The sequence below is a fragment of the Rutilus rutilus genome (assembly GCF_951802725.1).
Source record: "Rutilus rutilus genome assembly, chromosome: 7".
In the NCBI taxonomy this organism is placed as follows: domain Eukaryota; kingdom Metazoa; phylum Chordata; class Actinopteri; order Cypriniformes; family Leuciscidae; genus Rutilus; species Rutilus rutilus.
In genome coordinates, this window is record NC_140221.1 from 47814480 (window position 1) to 47837398 (window position 22919).

At 39.1% G+C, this 22919-nt stretch overlaps 1 protein-coding gene across 1 annotated transcript; it reads left to right on the top strand.

Annotated features, from left to right (window-relative positions):
• The first annotated feature begins 2197 nt into the window (after positions 1-2197).
• rab35a (RAB35, member RAS oncogene family a) lies at positions 2198-15837 on the top strand. Its single transcript, XM_084415360.1, has 6 exons — positions 2198-2463; positions 3064-3114; positions 3961-4084; positions 11758-11882; positions 13354-13478; positions 13734-15837. The coding sequence occupies exons 1-6, from the start codon at positions 2412-2414 to the stop codon at positions 13860-13862; spliced, it is 606 nt and encodes a 201-aa protein (XP_084271486.1). The 5' UTR covers positions 2198-2411; the 3' UTR covers positions 13863-15837.
• The last annotated feature ends 7082 nt before the right edge of the window (positions 15838-22919 follow it).

Here is a 22919-nt window from a genome sequence, read left to right on the forward strand (position 1 = left end):
TAACTCACAATTATGACTTTATATCTCACAATTATGACTTTATATCACGAAATTGAAACTTTATATCACGCAATTGTGACTTTATAACTCACAGTTACGACTTTATATCTCACAATTGTGACTATATCATGCAATTGTGACTTTATAACTCACAGTTACGACTTTATAACTCACAATTATGACTTTATATCTCACAATTGTGACTTTATATCACGCAATTGTGACTTTATAACTCACAGTTACGACTTTATAACTCACAGTTACGACTTTATATCTCACAATTGTGACTATATCATGCAATTGTGACTTTCTAACTCACAATTATGACTTTATATCTCACAATTGTGACTTTATATCACACAATTGTGACTTTATAACTCACAGTTACGACTTTATAACTCACAATTACGACTTTATAACTCACAATTGTGACTTTTATCACGCAATTGTGACTATAACTCACAATTACGACTTTATAACTCACAATTGTGACTTTTATCACGCAATTGTGACTTTATAACTCACAATTACGACTTTATAACTCACAATTGTGACTATATCTCGCAATTGTGACTTTATAACTCACAGTTACGACTTTATAACTCACAATTATGACTTTATATCTCACAATTATGACTTTATATCATGAAATTGTGACTTTATATCTCATAATTGTGACTATATCATGCAATTGTGACTTTATAACTCACAGTTACGACTTTATAACTCACAATTATGACTTTATATCTCACAATTATGACTTTATATCTTGCAATTATGACTTTATAACACAATTGTGACTTTTTATCACGCAATTATGACTTTATAACTTGCGATTGTCGCAGAAAGCTTTCATAGGTCATGAACATCCAGGAATGATCAAAATGCCTGGAAGTGAAGTCATGGAAATGTCTACATGTTTCTAAATGCCCAGCATGATCAGCTTTACATGCTTTATTCTGGGTCTGAGAATATGGAGAGTAGTGTTTATATAAGATCCCTATGCTGTGGCTCTTTGTTCTCTCAAACCTTTATGCATTTGAATATTGTCCACCTTCTCAGGTCCACAATGCAAATCTTGTGTGGTTGTGTTGTGACACACATATATCAGCTCATCAGTCATTGTTAATGGTGAATAATAGGGTTCTTTTATAAACAATTGTCCATAAACACAATCATGAACACTTATAGCAGGATTCAGTATCACAGTGTTTGGTGTCTCTTTCTCTTTCCACTTGAACAAGCATAAAAAAAGCATTTTTAATATGTATTTCCTCAGAGAATATTTCCTCCAGGCATTGATAACCACAGATAACATATGCAATGCAACAAGACCACACAATATACAGTAATATTGTCCACTAATATTTGTATACTGTGCATATAGTGTGACTTTGCTGTGTATAATATAGCATAAATGGAAATCTGGAATAATACTGCTAACTGAAAAGTAGCATGCAAAAAATATGAATTATGAATAATACAATCTGTATACAATATTAGATAAATAGAGGCCCTAAAATATTTAGACACCTTTGAACACTAATTATATATACAGTATATTATATTATATACAGTCAAACCAAAATTGATTCAACATTTCTCACATTATCAGTTTATTCGCTATAGTTTAGACAACGGTAATAAAACATGAGCAGAACTCAGTTGATATTTGACTGGTTTTGTCCGTCCTTCTGTTAGACTGTCTCACACATGAATTATGTTGAATATCTGTCAGCTGTTAAATTTAACTACACAATTAGATAATACCAGTTTAGCTCAACCAATCACCAAGCAATGCTTCATTGTGTTCAGTCTGTGTGTAAAAAGAGCATTAGCAATTAAAGACAAAACACTTCAGAAAACATGATCAGCTCAAAGTGTCTGAATCATTTTTGCTCCCAAATTGTTGTAAATGTCACTGGTAGTCACTGAATGAAGAATATATGGGAATAATATCTCACAGTTTACTTTATTTTGCTCTCCTCACTTACAGAAATGAACTATAATATCCTGCACACACTAGTAGAAAAATATCAAAAATGATATCTAGTGTCTGAATCATTTTTGGTTTGACTAGTGTATACACACATACGCCCATAGACGCCTCTTTAACTCCCCCTGCTGGAGGATCTTCTGCACTACCGCTGTGATTTGTGCGCATGCGCAGTGAGTCATCTCGAGTTCTAGTGGGCGGGGTTTGTTTGAGCGGCTGCGAGCAGCGGCATCAGATCCGCCGTGAGTGTAGATGGGTGTGTGAGAGTCTCCGTCCGAAACACACACTCATACACACACACACACCGATCAAAATAACCCGGGGAGACGATAAAGCTCATATACGACAGCCTCTCCGCCGGGAGAGGAGGAGCAGGAGGGTTTGGGTCCTGAGCGGGCTCGTTGTACGGGGGGCCATGGCGCGGGACTATGATTACCTCTTCAAGCTGCTCATCATCGGGGACAGCGGTAAGGAAACACCGGGGATGAGGAACGGAAACAGGCCTCAGTCGCTTACAACGACATTTACATTCACTATAACGACTTAACCCGGGCTTTTTGCGCTGGATACACTCGTAATGCAGACTTTGAGTGATTTGACAGCTTAAATGACATTGTTGTTGTTTCTGCTTTAACTGATGTAATGGGCCTGTCAACTGAGTTTAGAGTCGTTCAGTCTGGGTGTGTTCTGAAATTCATTTTTATTAGGTAAAATATGAGTATGTTACACTGATTAGCATATTATTTGATGTGTATATGACAGAATGTGTGTATGAACACATTTAACGCATCAAATGTGGGGTTAAGTATTAAGCTTTTGATTTATGAGGAGACATTATTTTGCTTAATGTTGAGATGTTGGCATGTAATGACACACACATACACACACTTTCTCTCTTTCACACACACACACACACACACACACACACACACACTCACTCTATTCACACACTCACACACACACTCACTATAAAAGCACAGAAAGAGTTTTTTCGACGACAGAGCTCATGAATGTCATGTAGTGTTTTCGGTGTAAAGCCTGAAACTCTAATGTCTGTGTGTCCACAGGTGTCGGCAAAAGCAGTTTACTCCTGAGATTCGCTGATAACACGTTTTCGGGTAGGATCAACACGTCACGTGTGCTTTTAACAAACATTAACTGTGAAAGAAGATACAGAGCCACATTACTGTCATTAAAACTGATTACTAACACACACATACACACACACACACACACATATGGGCACTGCTGTAGGTCATGCTGTTCTACATAATTTAATGCTGGTTAATGTAAGAAAGGTTACAGCAAGTAATAAAGGTTACAAATCTATGAAAAATAAGTATATCCATTGAGATGCATGCAGATTTATGGAGGGTTGTGCTAAAAAATTAGGACTGCACGATATTGAAGAAAAATGCGATACGATAACTCATTAAATAATGCGATATGCGATACGATAATGCTTAAAGTGTGTAAAATAAACTTGGATTATCTTTAAAATATATTTAAAATTATATAACCTTCATACATGTTTCACAATCTTGTTGTGACAGTAAAACATCCCTAAACTTCTGACAGTGAACATCAGTGTTTTACTGTATATCAGAAGTGTTATTTTAACATCAGTGTAAACCTCGGGGGTCAGGGGGTCAGGTTATCCTACATTAGGGTTATTTACAACACAAACTGAATAATAAAATGTAAAAATAAAACACGGCTTAGTTTTCACTTTATGAATTACATATATCCTGATTCTTATTAAAGCTACAGCAGTTATTCAGCCGAGAGTGAGTGATTTTCTCTCTGTCTTTTCTTCATGACTGCAGTTATTGCAAGCCGTTGTGATAATATACATTTGCGATATTTAGATATATTGTGCAGCCCTACTAAAAATAGCAGCAGCATTGTGCTTATTTCCAGCATGATTTAGTGATTTTTATGCTGATTTCTGCGTGTCGTTGCAGGAAGCTACATCACCACGATCGGCGTGGACTTCAAGATTCGCACGGTGGAAATAAACGGGGAGAAAGTCAAGTTGCAGATTTGGGATACAGCCGGACAGGAGAGATTCAGGACCATCACCTCCACGTGAGTCGCATTACACTGATGCTTTCTGACACATGTACTAATAACTACACGCGCCGCGCGATAAAAGCCTCTTCTCCACGTTAATCCGAGTGTGTGTCCTAACCAGCCGCGACGGCGACACGCGACGACTCTTTCAGAAACGGTTTCTATTTTTCTGCGACGTCGCGCTGGAACAACAAACACAAAGTGTGGCGATGATGATGTCAGGTGGTGTTTATGTGCTTTATTTAATGTTAAAAGCGTGTCATGTGACTCTGAACATCATTTAGTGCTCCAGCTTTGAAGCTGTAAAAGCAACAGTGGATAATTCACCTCAGATCTTGAAATTAAACAAATGGAAACAAGAACGTTCAAACTGTGAACAAACAAGTGTATTCTTTGACAAAGATTGTTTTAGTAACTCAGTATGTATTTTTAATAATGTTTAAATGGTGTAATATTTGTGAATTTGATTATGTAGCGACTTATCCATGTTCTTGCGAGTGCCGTCGAGATTACTCTCTGGTGCCGCGAGACTCCGCCCACACGCTGTTCTGATTGGCTGACTCCGCCCACACGCTGTTCTGATTGGCTGACTCCGCCCACACGCTGTTCTGATTGGCTGACTCCGCCCACACGCTGTTCTGATTGGCTGACTCCGCCCACACGCTGTTCTGATTGGCTGACTCCGCCCACACGCTGTTCTGATTGGCTGACTCCGCCCACACGCTGTTCTGATTGGCTGTGGGTTTTGATTGATTTTGACGCATCTCGCAGTCGCGTCGCATCTAGTGTGGACAGACACATTATTTGTCGCTGGAATCTTATCGCATCGCCTCTGGTTAGGACACTGTGTAAGATGCAGTTTTGAGAACAGCGTCACATGAATTTTACATTTATTCATTTACAAGATGCTTTTATCCAAATCGACTTACAAATGAGTATAATAGAAGCAGTTAAACTAACAATAGGACAACAATATGCAAGTGCTTATGACCCTTCCCAGTTTAGTCTAACGCAGTACAGGTTATTATTTATTTATTTGTATAGATAGATATAGAATAGAAGAGAAAATGTTCACATGCTAAAGTCAAACTCAGAGTGAAATCAGTCGAGTGTCCCGTGAGCATTGACTATGGAGCAAGAGTGTGTTCACTACCAGTCAAAAGTTTGGGATTGGGAAGATTTGTAATGTTTTTAAAGAAGTGTCTTCTGCTCACCAAGGCTGCGTTTATTTGATAGTTATTTTAAATTGTCATAATATTTCACAATATTACTGTTTTTTTTTCTTGTATTTTTAATCAAATAAACGCAGCCTTGATGAGCAGAAGACACTTCTTTTAAAAACATTAAAGCTTTTGAACGGCAGTGTAGATGCACTTATATGATGTAATTAAATAAGTGCATGCGCTGTGTTTGAGGCTGAAGCGCTGTGTTCGTGCACACGTGATCCGCCGGTGTTTTCAGCGTCTCGACTCACAGTTAATGCTCAACGTGAAGATCATCCGCGCGGCGCATCTACTGCGAGTTTGAGTCGCTTTAACATGCGTCTGAGAACGAAACATGCGCCACATCTTCACAAACTTATAATGAGAAGCGCTGAGCAACTAAAGGATGGTTTAACATTTGAAAATGAAAATATTTGTATTTATTTATTTTTCTTTACAGTGAAATATTATATTAATAATATTACTAATAATATTATAATATATAATTAACTAACATATTATATGTATATGAATTATATATCATTTTATATATATATATATATATATATAAAAATTAGTTAATATATTAAGATTATTATATATTAATATAATATTACATTTTTGATTTTTAATAATTTATATATATATATAAAAAATATGCAACAAAGAATGTCTCTTTTTTTAATTTAATAATCATTATAATAATAATAATAATAATATATTATTATATTATAATTAAGGGGTTTTTACGGTTGTGGTTTTACACCAAAATAAAAGTTGGATGGTTTAACATTTGAAAATAAAAATGAAAAATAAGACAGCCATATGAATATTATATATTATTTTACAGTGAAATATATGAATAATATTACTTAGAATATATATATATATATATATATATATAAAATATTAATATAATATTACAATATTTTTTTTATTTAATAATCATATTATTTTATTATTCTTATTTAACAGCCATAGTGATAAACGTATAATCACAAAAAAATTGCAAATGGTGAGCCCTACAAACCAGCACAGCAAACCTGGGAGTCTTTTTTCAAAATTGCCGTGTGTGTGTGTGTGTGTGTGTGTGTGTGTGTGTGTGTGTGTGTGTGTGTGTGTGTGTGTGTGTGTGTGTGTGTGTGTGTGTGTGTGTGTGTGTGTGTGTGTGTGTGTGTGTGTGTGTGTGCGCGTGTGTGTGTGTGTCGTTTCTTAGAAAACCATCAAGGAAATAAGTCTTAAAATTAGGAGTGTTTCAGTAGTAAAAGTAATATTTTTAGAGTATAATCTACATGTTCATTGAGATCTGATGAACGGCAGGCAAATGGAGACGCAGGTTTTGAGTGTCTTGTTTCCTCTTTCAGTCTGTAGAGAAACCGCAGCCTTCCTTCTGATGCTCAATACCTTCAGTTTCAGTACATGATCCACTTCATGCTCTCAAACACACGTTTGCACCAGAACTGAAGCTAGACAATCAAGGAAACTGAAGCATTAAAGCCTATCGCTCTTTGAAGTGCCTGTTTTTAAGGATAAATAAATGAAAACCTTCATGTTTCAAACCTTATCTTTGAGGAAGACAAAAGGAGATGTAAAAATATCTCAATATTGATTGAAAAATCCCCAAATCTTTTAGTTTTTTTTTCAGTTAATGTGTAAATAAAACTTCGCTAAACAATATTTATAGCGCACCTACTATCCAGTAATTATTATTATGTTATTTTTTTTCATCTTTCAAATTGTCAGTTTCGTCACAGTAAGTTTTGAGTGTTAATTATCATTTCTACAAACAGGTTTCGGTTGAATAGTTTTGTGCTATTTTGTTAATTTGAAGCTGTAATATTATATTGCTGTAACACGTGTACTGCATTAGTTCAGAATTAAACCTGAAATATTTCCAAATGAATCCAGATAAATCACATTAAATGAGCTTTTTAATCAGAATCAAATTGATTTGTGGAAATCCGTGTCAATATCAGCAGGGCTGGGTTATTATAACATTATAACAATATTATTTTCCATATCATACAATATCGATATTTATCACGATATTCATGTACCATTAATTGGGAAGGAAATGCTTTTCACATGTTTGTTAGACTTGGAGAATTAATGTAAACATTTAAACTTGTTTGCTCACAATTAAACTCCACGAGCTGCCTTTTAATTTAGGGAATCCATATTTTTCCCTAAATTCATTTTTTTCCATTTTTTTTTTGGGTGTTGTGTGATTTACTACAAGTTTATATAAGTAACAATTTAATCAAGCTTTTAAAATGTAATCAAAAGAAAATATAACAGTGAAAACTGCATTTCTCAGATACGTTGCTGCACAACATACTGTATAAATTTAAAACATGGATGAAATAATTTATTATTTGTATTACTCTGAGACGTATGTATTACTCATTACATGTATAATCATTACTCTGTATGTTTAGTATACAGCAGCGATGGCGATATTTCTGTCAGAATTTCTTGAAGTTTGGCCGAACTCTTATTTTGACGGTTTGTCGTGAAGATTTTTCAGTGTATTTGACGGAAGTTTTTCTCAAATGAAACGAGAAAAAGCTTGTGAAGCGACTCTTACAGCAGCTCGTGTGTGTTCAGGTCCTCAGATACTGAGACGCACTGTGTGTGAGTGTGTGTGTGTTGTGTGTTTGAGTCTGTGTGTGTTGTGTGTTTGAGTCTGTGTGTGTTTGAGTGTGTGTTTGTGAGAGTGTGTGTGTGAGAGTGTGTGTGTGAGAGTGTGTGTGAGAGTGTGTGTGAGAGTGTGTGTGAGAGTGTGTGTGAGAGTGTGTGTGAGAGTGTGTGTGAGAGAGTGAGTGTGTTTGAGTCTGTGTGTGTTGTGTGTTTGAGTCTGTGTGTGTTGTGAGTGTGTGTTTGAGTGTGTGTGTTTGAGTGTGTGTTTGAGTGTGTGTTTGAGTGTGTGTTTGAGTGTGTGTGAGTGTGTGTGAGTGTGTGTGTGTGAGAGAGTGTGTGTGTGTGTGTGTGTGTGTGTGTGTGTGTGTTTGAGTGTGTGTGTGAGAGTGTGTGTGTGAGAGAGTGTGTGTGAGAGTGTGTGTGTGTGAGAGTGTGTGTGTGTGAGAGTGTGTGTGAGTGTGTGTGTGAGTGTGTGTGTGAGTGTGTGTGTGAGAGTGTGTGTGTGAGTGTGTTTGAGTCTGTGTGTGTTGTGTGTTTGAGTCTGTGTGTGTTGTGAGTGTGTGTTGTGAGTGTGTGTTTGAGTGTGTGTTTGAGTGTGTGTGTGAGTGTGAGTGAGTGTGTGTGTTTGAGTGTGTTTGAGTGTGTGAGTGTGTGTGTGTGTGTGTGAGTGTGTGTGTGTGAGTGTGTGTGTGTGAGTGTGTGTGTTTGAGTGTGTGTGTTTGAGTGTGTGAGTGTGTGAGTGTGTGTGTGTGTGAGAGTGTGTGAGTGTGTGTGTGAGTGTGTGTGTGTGTGAGAGTGTGTGAGTAATCCACATCCAGTGTAATCCATATCCAGTAAAAATGTCATACGTAAATTTGACAGTGATCTCGATGCGATCTCGCCCAGTGTGTGTCTTCAGCTGGCAGAACAGGCTCTCTGACCCAGCTGTGTGTTGGAGACGAGGAGTGAGTGTGAGCTCCACAAAGACGCTGTTGATGGAGCCGCTGGTATGTGGAGCGCAGGGATGATCGTCACACGCTCTCCTATTAGAATAAGTGAATCTCAGCTCAGCATCAACTCATACACACACACTACACCAGCGGACGCCTTCCAAACCCGACGCATCTCTGTTCTGCAAGTGTCAGATCACCAAATGAATGTTTTGACATGGGAACATCTGATGATGTTCACCACTTCCTGTCAGTGATGATATCATTCACAGGAAGTGAAAGAGGCATTAGGAATCATTTAAACTGGATTCCTTGTCTCTTATTCACAGCAGACTGAAGATTATTAATATAATATTTCACTGTGAAGAAAAATAACAGTGTTTTCAGGAGTTAAACTGGTCAGACTGGAGTTGTACGGGCCGCCGAGAGCATGATCAGATGATCTAGACCTGAATCAGCACAGATGTGTGTGTGCATGCCGTGCGTTCCAGACCAGTTTCTTCGCTGAGTGTTTAATCCTTTAAATCAGCGATTCTCAAACTGTTTTGTTTTTTTTGTCAGACGAACCTTTTTGAGCTAAAATACTTACTTTACTCCTCAAATTTAACATTTCAATAATTTCACAACATATTTGCATGTTCGCAGTTCTTTGGTGTTGATTAATGGTCACATGACGTGCACGTAAACATACAAAATATTCCATCTTTTTTAGTAAGCGTTTTATTTTACGATTATTTATTTTAATTTTACATTTTTATGACTTCCATTAGGGATGCACGATATATCGGCCACTATATCGGTCTCAGCCAATATCTGTTCATTTTTATTGTCATCGGCCTGATAAGAACATTTGGCCGATATATTAAAGCCGATAGTTAATGTTTATTTCCTTCAGCTGAGACATGATTAGGGCTGTAACAATACATCGACATGAATTGATGCATCAATCTAACGTCTAACGGTACGATGCACCGATGCCACACATAAAATATCTATAAACTAGGGCTGGGACGACACACCCATCTCCCGATTCGATACTATCACGATACTTGGGTGCCGATACGATATGTATTGCGATTTATTTATTTATTTATTTATTTATTTATTTATTTATTTATTTATTTAAATTATTTTATTTTTAGAATTGCAAGATTTCTACAAGTATTGCGATTCGATATAGCAATATATTGCAATTTTTTAACACTAGACCATCGGGTAAAGTTCAATCATACACTAAAGGCCCGTTCACACCAAGGACGATAACTATAAAGATAACAATAAAGATATAATTCTAAAAATCGTTCTCCATATTAAAGAATAACAGAGTTCACACCACAACTATAACGATAAAGATATGAGGAACGATATCGTTGGGATCACTTTCAGAACGATTTTTTTCCAGCTGTCGAACGATAAAACACTGACAGCCAATCAGAATCCATTCTAATTTAAAGGTCTCACGCATTTAAAATGGATCTGGATCATCCGGGCGCGCGCGTGCTTAGAATAAAAAGACCGTTATCGGTCGTTGGTGTGGACGCATATATAGTTATCTTTATCGTTATCTTTATAGTTATCTTGCTTGGTGTGAACGGGCCTTTACACAGACTGTACATGATGTATAAGATGAGTCATATTTACAAAAACAAATCATCACATCTTTCTGACTGTTATTTCAGAAGCGTGTCATGCAGGACTACATTCTCTTTAATAAATGATTCAATAACAAATACATTTTTTAACAGTCACTTGTCACTATGTAATCGATAAATGCGTTATTTTAAGCACCAAGTTTCTATCAGAAGCTGATTTTGATCGCTACCGTAGACATCAGTGTTCATATTTGAACTTTAAACTTTTATCCAAGTACTTCTATGATCATTTTAACAATTGCATCACAGAAATAATGATCCTGTGAGGTTGAAAAGGCTGTTTGTGAAGCGGTTTCATGACGACTCTCTCCGGGTCAGCGCCAACACAGATCTGAATGTTGCGATATGATTTTGTCAAAGTTTAATAGACGAATTGAAAGCTCGTGTGTGTGTGTTTGAATGGAGATCACAGTCTTTTAAAGATGAACCGTGCAGCTCTACTGTCTTCTCTCTCTCTGCATATGAGCAGCGCGAGGGCTTTCAGTGCTTTCAGTCTCACGTCTCTTCTACGCGTCCTCTTGGTATATTACGTCACTCAACACTCATAGATAACGACACACTTCATCCTCTGCTGGAAAGTGGATAACTTCTGTCAACCCCGTCTACAAGCAAGGACAAAAATAAAGCAATTGAACTGATTTATTTATTTTTTCTCCCAGGCTCTTATATATATATATATATGGTACCTTTATTTTGACACTCTCCACATCCTCACGTAACGTCCATTTCCGCATTTCCGCCAAAGCGCGCATTTTCGTTTACTCCCCATACTGTCCGCCGGTGTGTCTTTAACGTTAATTTATATCCAATATATATTGTATATCCACTTCTGGAACAAGATCAAATGTGGGCGGGGCTTGATTGTGTCTGTGGGGAATTGATTGGATGGTTGTGGTTTGCTATTGGCTGATCTCATGTGAGTGACAGGTTATAGCTCCGCCCACATCATAATGAGAAGAGATGCTGCAAGAGGAAGTTATTCTGATTCAAGATTATTAAAACTTGAATAATGTGCACCCATAAATCATTTAAAGTAGCGATATTCCATTAAAAATAAGAACCGTCCAGTTTGATTTCATGTTGACTAACCTTAAACCTTTTATAAATGTAGTTTTTATTTATTAATTTTTTTTCTGTTTTCAATTGTTCCTCGCAACGAATCTACTGCAGTGGCACTGAATTATTGTTTATCAGTGTGTCTGTGGCTGATCTCAGATCAGGCCTTGTATTGTGTTTTTATGTTTGTGTCATGTGATCTCTTTCAGGTACTACAGAGGCACACACGGCGTTATAGTGGTTTATGACGTCAGCAGCGCAGAGTCGTTCGTGAACGTCAAACGCTGGCTTCATGAAATCAATCAAAACTGTGACGACGTTTGTCGAATATTAGGTAAATAGATTGTTGCTTTTTTGGATGAATTTCACACAGACGTGTCCTGGTCCTCCTGTTGCACACCTTTTTCCCCTTAAAGATTTATAAGAGACAGTATTTTAAATGTTTAAGATGTTTTTCAGCTTTTTGTCTCCAATAGCTCACTATACATGGTCAAGTGGTGTGACAAATACATTTATAAAAGTATTAATGTTTCATGGATCTCTTAATTAATTTGTGCTTGTAAAAAGTGCACGCACAATTTTAATGTTATGCGTACATGGTTATAATGCTATTAATGAGATATGAAATTTCTATTTGTTCATGTTTTTATTAGTTGATGATGTGGAATAGTTTTATATATTAATTTAAAAGGCTTTTTTTTAAATGAATGGTAAAATTAATCTCAACTGTCTATGAAGAAAGTTACTTTTTTTGACTGTTTTTATTTCACTATTATTTCTTATATTTTATGAGATATTTTTGGGAAGAAAATGTGTTTAATTGAATTAATTACACAATACAAAAAAAAAAAAATCTTAAAAAGAATAGTCCTAAAAATATACATAATATTCTTTATCTTTAGTCTGTTTCTTTAATGTTTAATATTTTGGAGATGAAATAAGAATTTGACTTTTTTTTATGGTATTTTATCAGATTCAGCCTTTTAGCATGTGATGAACTCTTGATGATCAGTGTGTGGTTACTTTGCTGTTAATTAAAGGTGCAGTAAGAGATTTATGAGAAACACTGTTGATATTTGAAATCAACCCAAACAGACACGACCCTCCCTTCACGGCTCCGCCCCTCCCTTCACTGCTCCGCCCCTCCCTTCACGGCTCCGCCCCTCGCTTCACGGCTCCGCCCCTCCCTTCACTGCTCCGCCCCCAAATGCATGAGTAGGTGTCTCTTTATCATAGCTGAAGCGAAGCAAAATAATGCTTCGTGAAGAAGATGATGAACGAACAACAAGGAAAAACAAAACATTTAACATATAGTACACAAGAATATTTACAAACAAATGCAACCCCGACGTCTGTTTTCAGGCCTTCCTGCTCAGGTCTCTCCAGCACTGGAAGACTTTACTAATATTAATGCGGGTCCTAAAACTCTTGCCTGATCGTAACCCTCTTTTGTAATGTCTCTCAGCCATCTCTCTTTCTACAGTCTTTCTTCAAATCTCCATCTTGCTCACTCTCTCTCCTCCCCCTTCATGAGTGGACACGCCCCCTACTGTTGATTGGCTCACTCTCTCTCCTCCCCATCATGAGTGAACACGCCCTCTACTGCTGATTGGCTCACTCTCTCTCCTCCCCATCATGAGTGGACACGCCCCTTACTGCTGATTGGCTACAAGAGTGTTGTGCTGCTCGGTCAGATCCACTTTCAACAGCGTTTCTCAGAAATCTCTTACTGCACCTTTAAGATGTGACTGTTGTTTTTGTTATTGGTTATATTTGGTTCTAATGGTCATGTGGTCTGAATTCAGTGGGTAATAAGAATGACGACCCCGCCTCTAAAGTGGTGGAGACCAATGACGCGCAGAAGTTTGCTGAGCAGATGGGCATCCGACTGTTCGAGACCAGCGCCAAGGAGAACGTCAACGTGGAGGATGTAAGTTTACACCAAAATACTAAAATTATTTTATACCTAAAAAGTTTAATGTAACAGTGGCTGCATTTACATGCATTTGGAGCTCTGAAAGCAGGATGGATTCTGATTGGCTGTCATTGTTTTCAACTTCACTCTGAATGTGTTTCCAATGATATTGTCTAGTCTGGTCTTTTGTTTCATATAATATTTTAGAAGACATCTAACGTTCAGAAATGCCTTGTTTTCATTGATTCCCTCCGTGTGTCTTCATGTCAGATGTTCAACTGCGTCACTGAGCTCGTCCTGAAGACCCGGAAGGAGTCGGTGGCCAAACAACAGCAGCAACAGCAGAGCGAAGTGGTCAAACTGAGTAAGAGCAGCAAACGCAAGAAGAAATGCTGCTAATGGACTGGACACACACACACACACACACTCACTCACTCACACACACACACACTCTTAGACAAAACGCCACTGAACTGACAAGAGAACTTAACATACTTCAACCAACCCGTCAGAGACTAGTAATAAGAGATATATCTAGAGATTTACTAATGAGCCCGTTTGGACTTCGGGAGGCGAACAAGCTCAGATGTTTTAGCCGGAGTGGATTCAAGTGGCATCGCACTTTTGTCTTTCTTTCCTGCCACGAGAATTTTAAAATGGAGAATGAAATGTTTTCTCTCCTCATGCATCTTCATCGTCCACGTTTCGCGCGGCTGTGGGATCAAAACCAGCGAGGCCCAGCGTGAGTGTCGGTGTGGCCAATCAGGACGTCGGAGAACATCACGTGTCTTCATGCTCTCGTTATTGACGGCCACTTTATGGACCAAACATGTGCTGATCTGCCAACCGCCGAGAGACACTCGGTTTGCCTTTTGCTTTCTCTTTTGTCTTTCGTTTTTGTAAAATTGTATTTTTTTACTAACAAATCATACGATCAAACACACGGTAGCGTTTAGGGAATCTCACGGGAAGCTCGTTTTCGCCACGAAATAGACAAATAATGATAATGGTAATTGCAACTCAACTTTGTTTTGGAAAAGTCAGAATTGTGAGTTTATATGTAAATTTATATATAACAAGTATATATAAAAAAGTCAGTATTTGTAAAGAAAACTGAAGTGCAAAATTGTTTATATCTCACAATTCTGAGAAAAAAAGTCAGAATTGCAAGTTTATAATAAAAAAGGTCAGAATTGTGAGATATAAACAACAGAAAAAAAAACCTTTTTTTTTTATAGATAATTCCGACCTTTTTATATATAAACTCACAATTCTGACTTTTTCTTACAACTGCAATTCAGATTTTTTCTCTCAATTGTTTATTTCTCACAATATCACGAAAAAGTCAGAATTGCAAGTGTATATAAAAAAAGGTAATAATTATCTGTAAAAAAAAAATAATTCTGAATTGCAAGTTTATAATAAAAAAGGTCAGAATTGCGAGATATAAACTCACAGTAACAATTTTTTCCCCTAATTTTGAGTGTCTCAATTCGGAGAAAGAAAGTCAGAATTGCGAGTTTATATAAATGGCAGAGTTATCTATAAGAAAAGTCAAAATTGCAAGATATTAACTCTCAGTTGCAAGAAAAAGTAAAAAAAAAAAAACCTCAATTGTTTATATCTCACAATTCTGAGAAAAAAAGTCAGAATTGCAAGTGTATATAACAAAAGGTTATAATCATCTGTAAAAAAAAAATCTGAATTGTGGTTGTAAGAAAAAAGTGAGAATTGTGAGATAATACCCACTTATCTTAAAAAAAAAAAAACCAAAAAATTTTTTATCCTGTGTCGGAAACAAGCTTCCACAGAATCTGGTGCCATAGACTGAACGTGATCATATCTGGTGAGGAAACGCTGAATCTCGTGTGAAAGTGCTGTGAGTCATCGTCAGACACGCATGCATTTACTCTCCCGCACGTCATCGCCAACCGCTTCCTTCCTTCTGTGCAGCCTGAACATTCTGCCAAACGTCTCCTGTAGGGTTTCACAGAAGAGCGGGTTCGGACGGACATGAGGGCGAGTAAATGATCTTAGTGAGTCTCTCACCGTGAAGAACAGTGATCATGTGACTGATGTATTTCCCAGTTCAATTTCACAACCCGATGACTGAAACGTTCACTTTCAGTGTCAGCTTTTGCACAGATTGTGTGAGCGACTGATTCTTGCTTGTGGAATCTGAATCCACCGTTGTGCTAATCTGTGTTGATATGATTGAAGGTCCGCTGTATATGATGAACACGCATGTCTGCATGTGGACACTCACACGTGCGTATGTGTGCTTCTGTGTGTATGTGTAATGAGCTGGTGTACACTGGAAAAGATGAAATATTACTCATATCCATTGTCCCAACAACACCATAATAAACATTTTAAAAGAACAAACCGCTTGAGTTGTTTCTGCAGTCGTTCCTCCACAAGGTGGCGCTCTAACCCTGCATCATGACACACTCCTGCAGTTCAACACTTCTGTTATTCAGATCTACAGTTTGATAGAATTACTGACATGGTTTTGTTTTTAGACGAGCTGAAATTGACTGATCACTGTTTTATATATTAGATTCATGTGAATATATAGACCATCACATCAGTCAGGCTACAATCTGATCAAAAATACTGTAAAATAGTGAAATAATATTCTAATGTAAATCATCTGTTCTCTATGTGAATATACAGTAAAGTGTCATTTATTCCTGTGAATTTTCAGCATCATTACTCCAGTCTTCAGTGTCACATGATCCTTCAGAAATCACTCTAATATGATGATTTGATGATCAATTTTTATCAAATATTATTGGTGTGCAATTATTGCTATTGGTTCTTATCAACGTTTTTGCTGAAAACATGACATTTTTCAGGATTCTTTGATGAATAGAAAGTTCAAAAGAACAGCATTTATTTGAAATAGAATATATTGTAACATTTTAAATGTCTTTACTGTCACTTTTGAACAATTAAATGCATCTTTGATGAATAAAAGTATTAATTTAGTATTTTTTTAACCTTACCCCAATCTTTTGAATGATAGTTAATCACGGTTTCCACAAAAATCTGACCTGTTTTAACACTGATAATAATCATAAATGTTTCTTTATCATCAAATCATCATATTAGAGTGATTTGTGAAGGATCATGTGACACTGAAGACTGGAGTAATGATGCTGAAAATTCAGCTTTGATCACAGGAATAAATTACACTTTACTGTATATTCACATAGAAAACAGTTATTTTAAATTATAATAATATTAAAAAAAATTTTACTGTATTTTTTAAATCAAATATATTACATATTTACATATTACAACATAGAAAACAGCTGATTTACATTGCAATAATATTTCACTATTTTTACTGTATTTTGATCAAATAAGTTCAGACTTTTTTCTTTTATAGTGATTGACCCCTGCTCATGTTATATAATGAGTGAGTCATTTAAGTGAACAAATGCTTATATTTTCATATTACTTATATTTCATATTACTTATATTGACTGAACTTATATTTTCATATTCGTTCAGTCAACAGTCATTCCAGTTGTAACTTATCCATGCTGACAAGTAATTAAATAATTTGAGTAAATTTTTAGTAAACACTTTACAATAAGGTTCATTAATTAACATGAATGCATTAACTAACATGAACTAACCATGAGCAATACATTTGTTACTGTATTTGTTAATCTTTAATGTTAGTTAATAAAAATCCAGCTGTTTATTGTTAGTTCATGTTAGTTCCCAGTGCATTAACTAATGTTAACAAGATTTTAATGAAGTATTAGTAAATGTTGAAATTAATAAATGCTGTATAAGTGCAGTTCATTATTAGTTCATGCTAACTAATGTATTGTTAACTAATGAACCTTATTGTAAAGTGTTACCAGTAATTTTAATAGCACAGCCATTCAAAACCCGAGGGATGTCACATATTAAGTAATTCTTCGCAGGGATTGGTGTAAACACAGATATCAGACGCCAGTATCAGACGCCAGTGGTGTGTAAACACAGATATCAGACGCCAGTAGTGTGTAAACACAGACATCAGACGCCAGTGGTGTGTAAACACAGATATCAGACGCCAGTGGTGTGTAAACACAGACATCAGACGCCAGTGGTGTGTAAACACAGATATCAGACGCCAGTGGTGTGTAAACACAGACATCAGACGCCAGTGGTGTGTAAACACAGATATCAGACGCCAGTGGTGTGTAAACACAGACATCAGACGCCAGTGGTGTGTAAACACAGATATCAGACGCCAGTGGTGTGTAAACACAGATATCAGACGCCAGTGGTGTGTAAACACAGATATCAGACGCCAGTGGTGTGTAAACACAGATATCAGACGCCAGTGGTGTGTAAACAGATATCAGACGCCAGTGGTGTGTAAACACAGATATCAGACGCCAGTGGTGTGTAAACACAGATATCAGACGCCAGTGGTGTATAAACAGATATCAGACGCCAGTGGTGTGTAAACACAGACATCAGACGCCAGTGGTGTGTAAACACAGATATCAGACGCCAGTGGTGTGTAAACAGATATCAGACGCCAGTGGTGTGTAAACACAGATATCAGACGCCAGTGGTGTGTAAACACAGATATCAGACGCCAGTATCAGACGCCAGTGGTGTGTAAACACAGATATCAGACGCCAGTGGTGTGTAAACACAGATATCAGACGCCAGTGGTGTGTAAACAGATATCAGACGCCAGTGGTGTGTAAACACAGACATCAGACGCCAGTGGTGTGTAAACACAGATATCAGACGCCAGTGGTGTGTAAACACAGATATCAGACGCCAGTGGTGTGTAAACACAGATATCAGACGCCAGTGGTGTGTAAACACAGATATCAGACGCCAGTGGTGTGTAAACACAGATATCAGACGCCAGTATCAGACGCCAGTGGTGTGTAAACACAGATATCAGACGCCAGTGGTGTGTAAACAGATATCAGACGCCAGTGGTGTGTAAACACAGACATCAGACGCCAGTGGTGTGTAAACAGATATCAGACGCCAGTGGTGTGTAAACACAGACATCAGACGCCAGTGGTGTGTAAACAGATATCAGACGCCAGTGGTGTGTAAACACAGACATCAGACGCCAGTGGTGTGTAAACACAGATATCAGACGCCAGTGGTGTGTAAACACAGATATCAGACGCCAGTGGTGTGTAAACACAGATATCAGACGCCAGTGGTGTGTAAACACAGATATCAGACGCCAGTATCAGACGCCAGTGGTGTGTAAACACAGATATCAGACGCCAGTGGTGTGTAAACACAGATATCAGACGCCAGTGGTGTGTAAACACAGATATCAGACGCCAGTGGTGTGTAAACACAGATATCAGACGCCAGTGGTGTGTAAACAGATATCAGACGCCAGTGGTGTGTAAACACAGATATCAGACGCCAGTGGTGTGTAAACACAGATATCAGACGCCAGTGGTGTGTAAACAGATATCAGACGCCAGTGGTGTGTAAACACAGATATCAGACGCCAGTGGTGTGTAAACAGATATCAGACGCCAGTGGTGTGTAAACACAGATATCAGACGCCAGTGGTGTGTAAATACAGATATCAGACGCCAGTGGTGTGTAAACACAGATATCAGACGCCAGTGGTGTGTAAACACAGATATCAGACGCCAGTGGTGTGTAAACAGATATCAGACGCCAGTGGTGTGTAAACACAGACATCAGACGCCAGTGGTGTGTAAACACAGATATCAGACGCCAGTGGTGTGTAAACACAGATATCAGACGCCAGTGGTGTGTAAACAGATATCAGACGCCAGTGGTGTGTAAACACAGATATCAGACGCCAGTGGTGTGTAAACACAGATATCAGACGCCAGTATCAGACGCCAGTGGTGTGTAAACACAGATATCAGACGCCAGTGGTGTGTAAACAGATATCAGACGCCAGTGGTGTGTAAACACAGATATCAGACGCCAGTGGTGTGTAAACACAGATATCAGACGCCAGTATCAGACGCCAGTGGTGTGTAAACACAGATATCAGACGCCAGTGGTGTGTAAACACAGATATCAGACGCCAGTGGTGTGTAAACAGATATCAGACGCCAGTGGTGTGTAAACACAGACATCAGACGCCAGTGGTGTGTAAACACAGATATCAGACGCCAGTGGTGTGTAAACACAGATATCAGACGCCAGTATCAGACGCCAGTGGTGTGTAAACACAGATATCAGACGCCAGTGGTGTGTAAACACAGATATCAGACGCCAGTGGTGTGTAAACACAGATATCAGACGCCAGTGGTGTGTAAACAGATATCAGACGCCAGTGGTGTGTAAACACAGATATCAGACGCCAGTGGTGTGTAAACACAGATATCAGACGCCAGTGGTTTGTAAACAGATATCAGACGCCAGTGGTATGTAAACACAGATATCAGACGCCAGTGGTGTGTTAACACAGATATCAGACGCCAGTCGTGTGTAAACACAGATATCAGACGCCAGTGGTGTGTAAACAGATATCAGACGCCAGTGGTGTGTAAACACAGATATCAGACGCCAGTGGTGTGTAAACAGATATCAGACGCCAGTGGTATGTAAACACAGATATCAGACGCCAGTCGTGTGTAAACACAGATATCAGACGCCAGTGGTGTGTAAACAGATATCAGACGCCAGTGGTGTGTGAACACAGATATCAGACGCCAGTGGTGTGTAAACAGATATCAGACGCCAGTGGTGTGTGAACACAGATATCAGACGCCAGTGGTGTGTAAACACAGATATCAGACGCCAGTGGTGTGTAAACAGATATCAGACACCAGTCGTGTGTAAACACAGATATCAGACGCCAGTGGTGTGTAAACAGATATCAGACGCCAGTGGTGTGTGAACACAGATATCAGACGCCAGTCGTGTGTAAACACAGATATCAGACGCCAGTCGTGTGTAAACACAGATATCAGACGCCAGTGGTGTGTAAACAGATATCAGACGCCAGTGGTATGTAAACACAGATATCAGACGCCAGTGGTGTGTAAACAGATATCAGACACCAGTGGTGTGTAAACAGATATCAGACGCCAGTGGTGTGTGAACACAGATATCAGACACCAGTCGTGTGTAAACACAGATATCAGACGCCAGTGGTGTGTAAACAGATATCAGACGCCAGTGGTGTGTGAACACAGATATCAGACGCCAGTCGTGTGTAAACACAGATATCAGACGCCAGTCGTGTGTAAACACAGATATCAGACGCCAGTCGTGTGTAAACACAGATATCAGACGCCAGTGGTGTGTAAACAGATATCAGACGCCAGTGGTATGTAAACACAGATATCAGACGCCAGTGGTGTGTAAACAGATATCAGACACCAGTCGTGTGTAAACACAGATATCAGACGCCAGTGGTGTGTAAACAGATATCAGACGCCAGTGGTGTGTGAACACAGATATCAGACGCCAGTCGTGTGTAAACACAGATATCAGACGCCAGTCGTGTGTAAACACAGATATCAGACGCCAGTCGTGTGTAAACACAGATATCAGACGCCAGTGGTGTGTAAACAGATATCAGACGCCAGTGGTATGTAAACACAGATATCAGACGCCAGTGGTGTGTTAACACAGATATCAGACGCCAGTCGTGTGTAAACACAGATATCAGACGCCAGTGGTGTGTAAACAGATATCAGACGCCAGTGGTGTGTAAACACAGATATCAGACGCCAGTGGTGTGTAAACAGATATCAGACGCCAGTGGTATGTAAACACAGATATCAGACGCCAGTCGTGTGTAAACACAGATATCAGACGCCAGTGGTGTGTAAACACAGATATCAGACGCCAGTGGTGTGTAAACACAGACACCAGACGCCAGTGGTGTGTAAACACAGACACCAGACGCCAGTGGTGTGTAAACACAGACATCAGACGCCAGTGGTGTGTAAACACAGATATCAGACGCCAGTGGTGTGTAAACACAGACACCAGACGCCAGTGGTGTGTAAACACAGACACCAGACGCCAGTGGTGTGTAAACACAGACACCAGACGCCAGTGGTGTGTAAACACAGACACCAGACGCCAGTGGTGTGTAAACACAGATATCAGACGCCAGTGGTGTGTAAACACAGACATCAGACGCCAGTGGTGTGTAAACACAGACACCAGACGCCAGTGGTGTGTAAACACACACATCAGACGCCAGTGGTGTGTAAACACAGACACCAGACGACATCAGACGCCAGTGGTGTGTAAACACAGATATCAGACGCCAGTGGTGTGTAAACAGATATCAGACGCCAGTGGTGTGTAAACACAGATATCAGACGCCAGTGGTGTGTAAACAGATATCAGACGCCAGTGGTGTGTAAACACAGATATCAGACGCCAGTCGTGTGTAAACACAGATATCAGACGCCAGTGGTGTGTAAACACAGATATCAGACGCCAGTGGTGTGTAAACACAGATATCAGACGCCAGTGGTGTGTAAACAGATATCAGACGCCAGTGGTATGTAAACACAGATATCAGACGCCAGTCGTGTGTAAACACAGATATCAGACGCCAGTGGTGTGTAAACAGATATCAGACGCCAGTGGTATGTAAACACAGATATCAGACGCCAGTCGTGTGTAAACACAGATATCAGACGCCAGTGGTGTGTAAACAGATATCAGACGCCAGTGGTATGTAAACACAGATGTCAGACGCCAGTCGTGTGTAAACACAGATATCAGACGCCAGTGGTGTGTAAACAGATATCAGATGCCAGTGGTGTGTAAACACAGATATCAGACGCCAGTGGTGTGTAAACACAGACACCAGACGCCAGTGGTGTGTAAACACAGACATCAGACGCCAGTGGTGTGTAAACACAGATATCAGACGCCAGTGGTGTGTAAACACAGACACCAGACGCCAGTGGTGTGTAAACACAGACACCAGACGCCAGTGGTGTGTAAACACAGACACCAGACGCCAGTGGTGTGTAAACACAGACACCAGACGCCAGTGGTGTGTAAACACAGACACCAGACGCCAGTGGTGTGTAAACACAGACATCAGACGCCAGTGGTGTGTAAACACAGACACCAGACGCCAGTGGTGTGTAAACACAGACATCAGACGCCAGTGGTGTGTAAACACAGACATCAGACGCCAGTGGTGTGTAAACACAGACATCAGACGCCAGTGGTGTGTAAACACAGACGCCAGTGGTGTGTAAACAGATATCAGACGCCAGTGGTGTGTAAACACAGACACCAGACGCCAGTGGTGTGTAAACACAGACATCAGACGCCAGTGGTGTGTAAACACAGACATCAGACGACATCAGACGCCAGTGGTGTGTAAACACAGACACCAGACGCCAGTGGTGTGTAAACACAGACATCAGACGCCAGTGGTGTGTAAACACAGACATCAGACGCCAGTGGTGTGTGAACACAGACACCAGA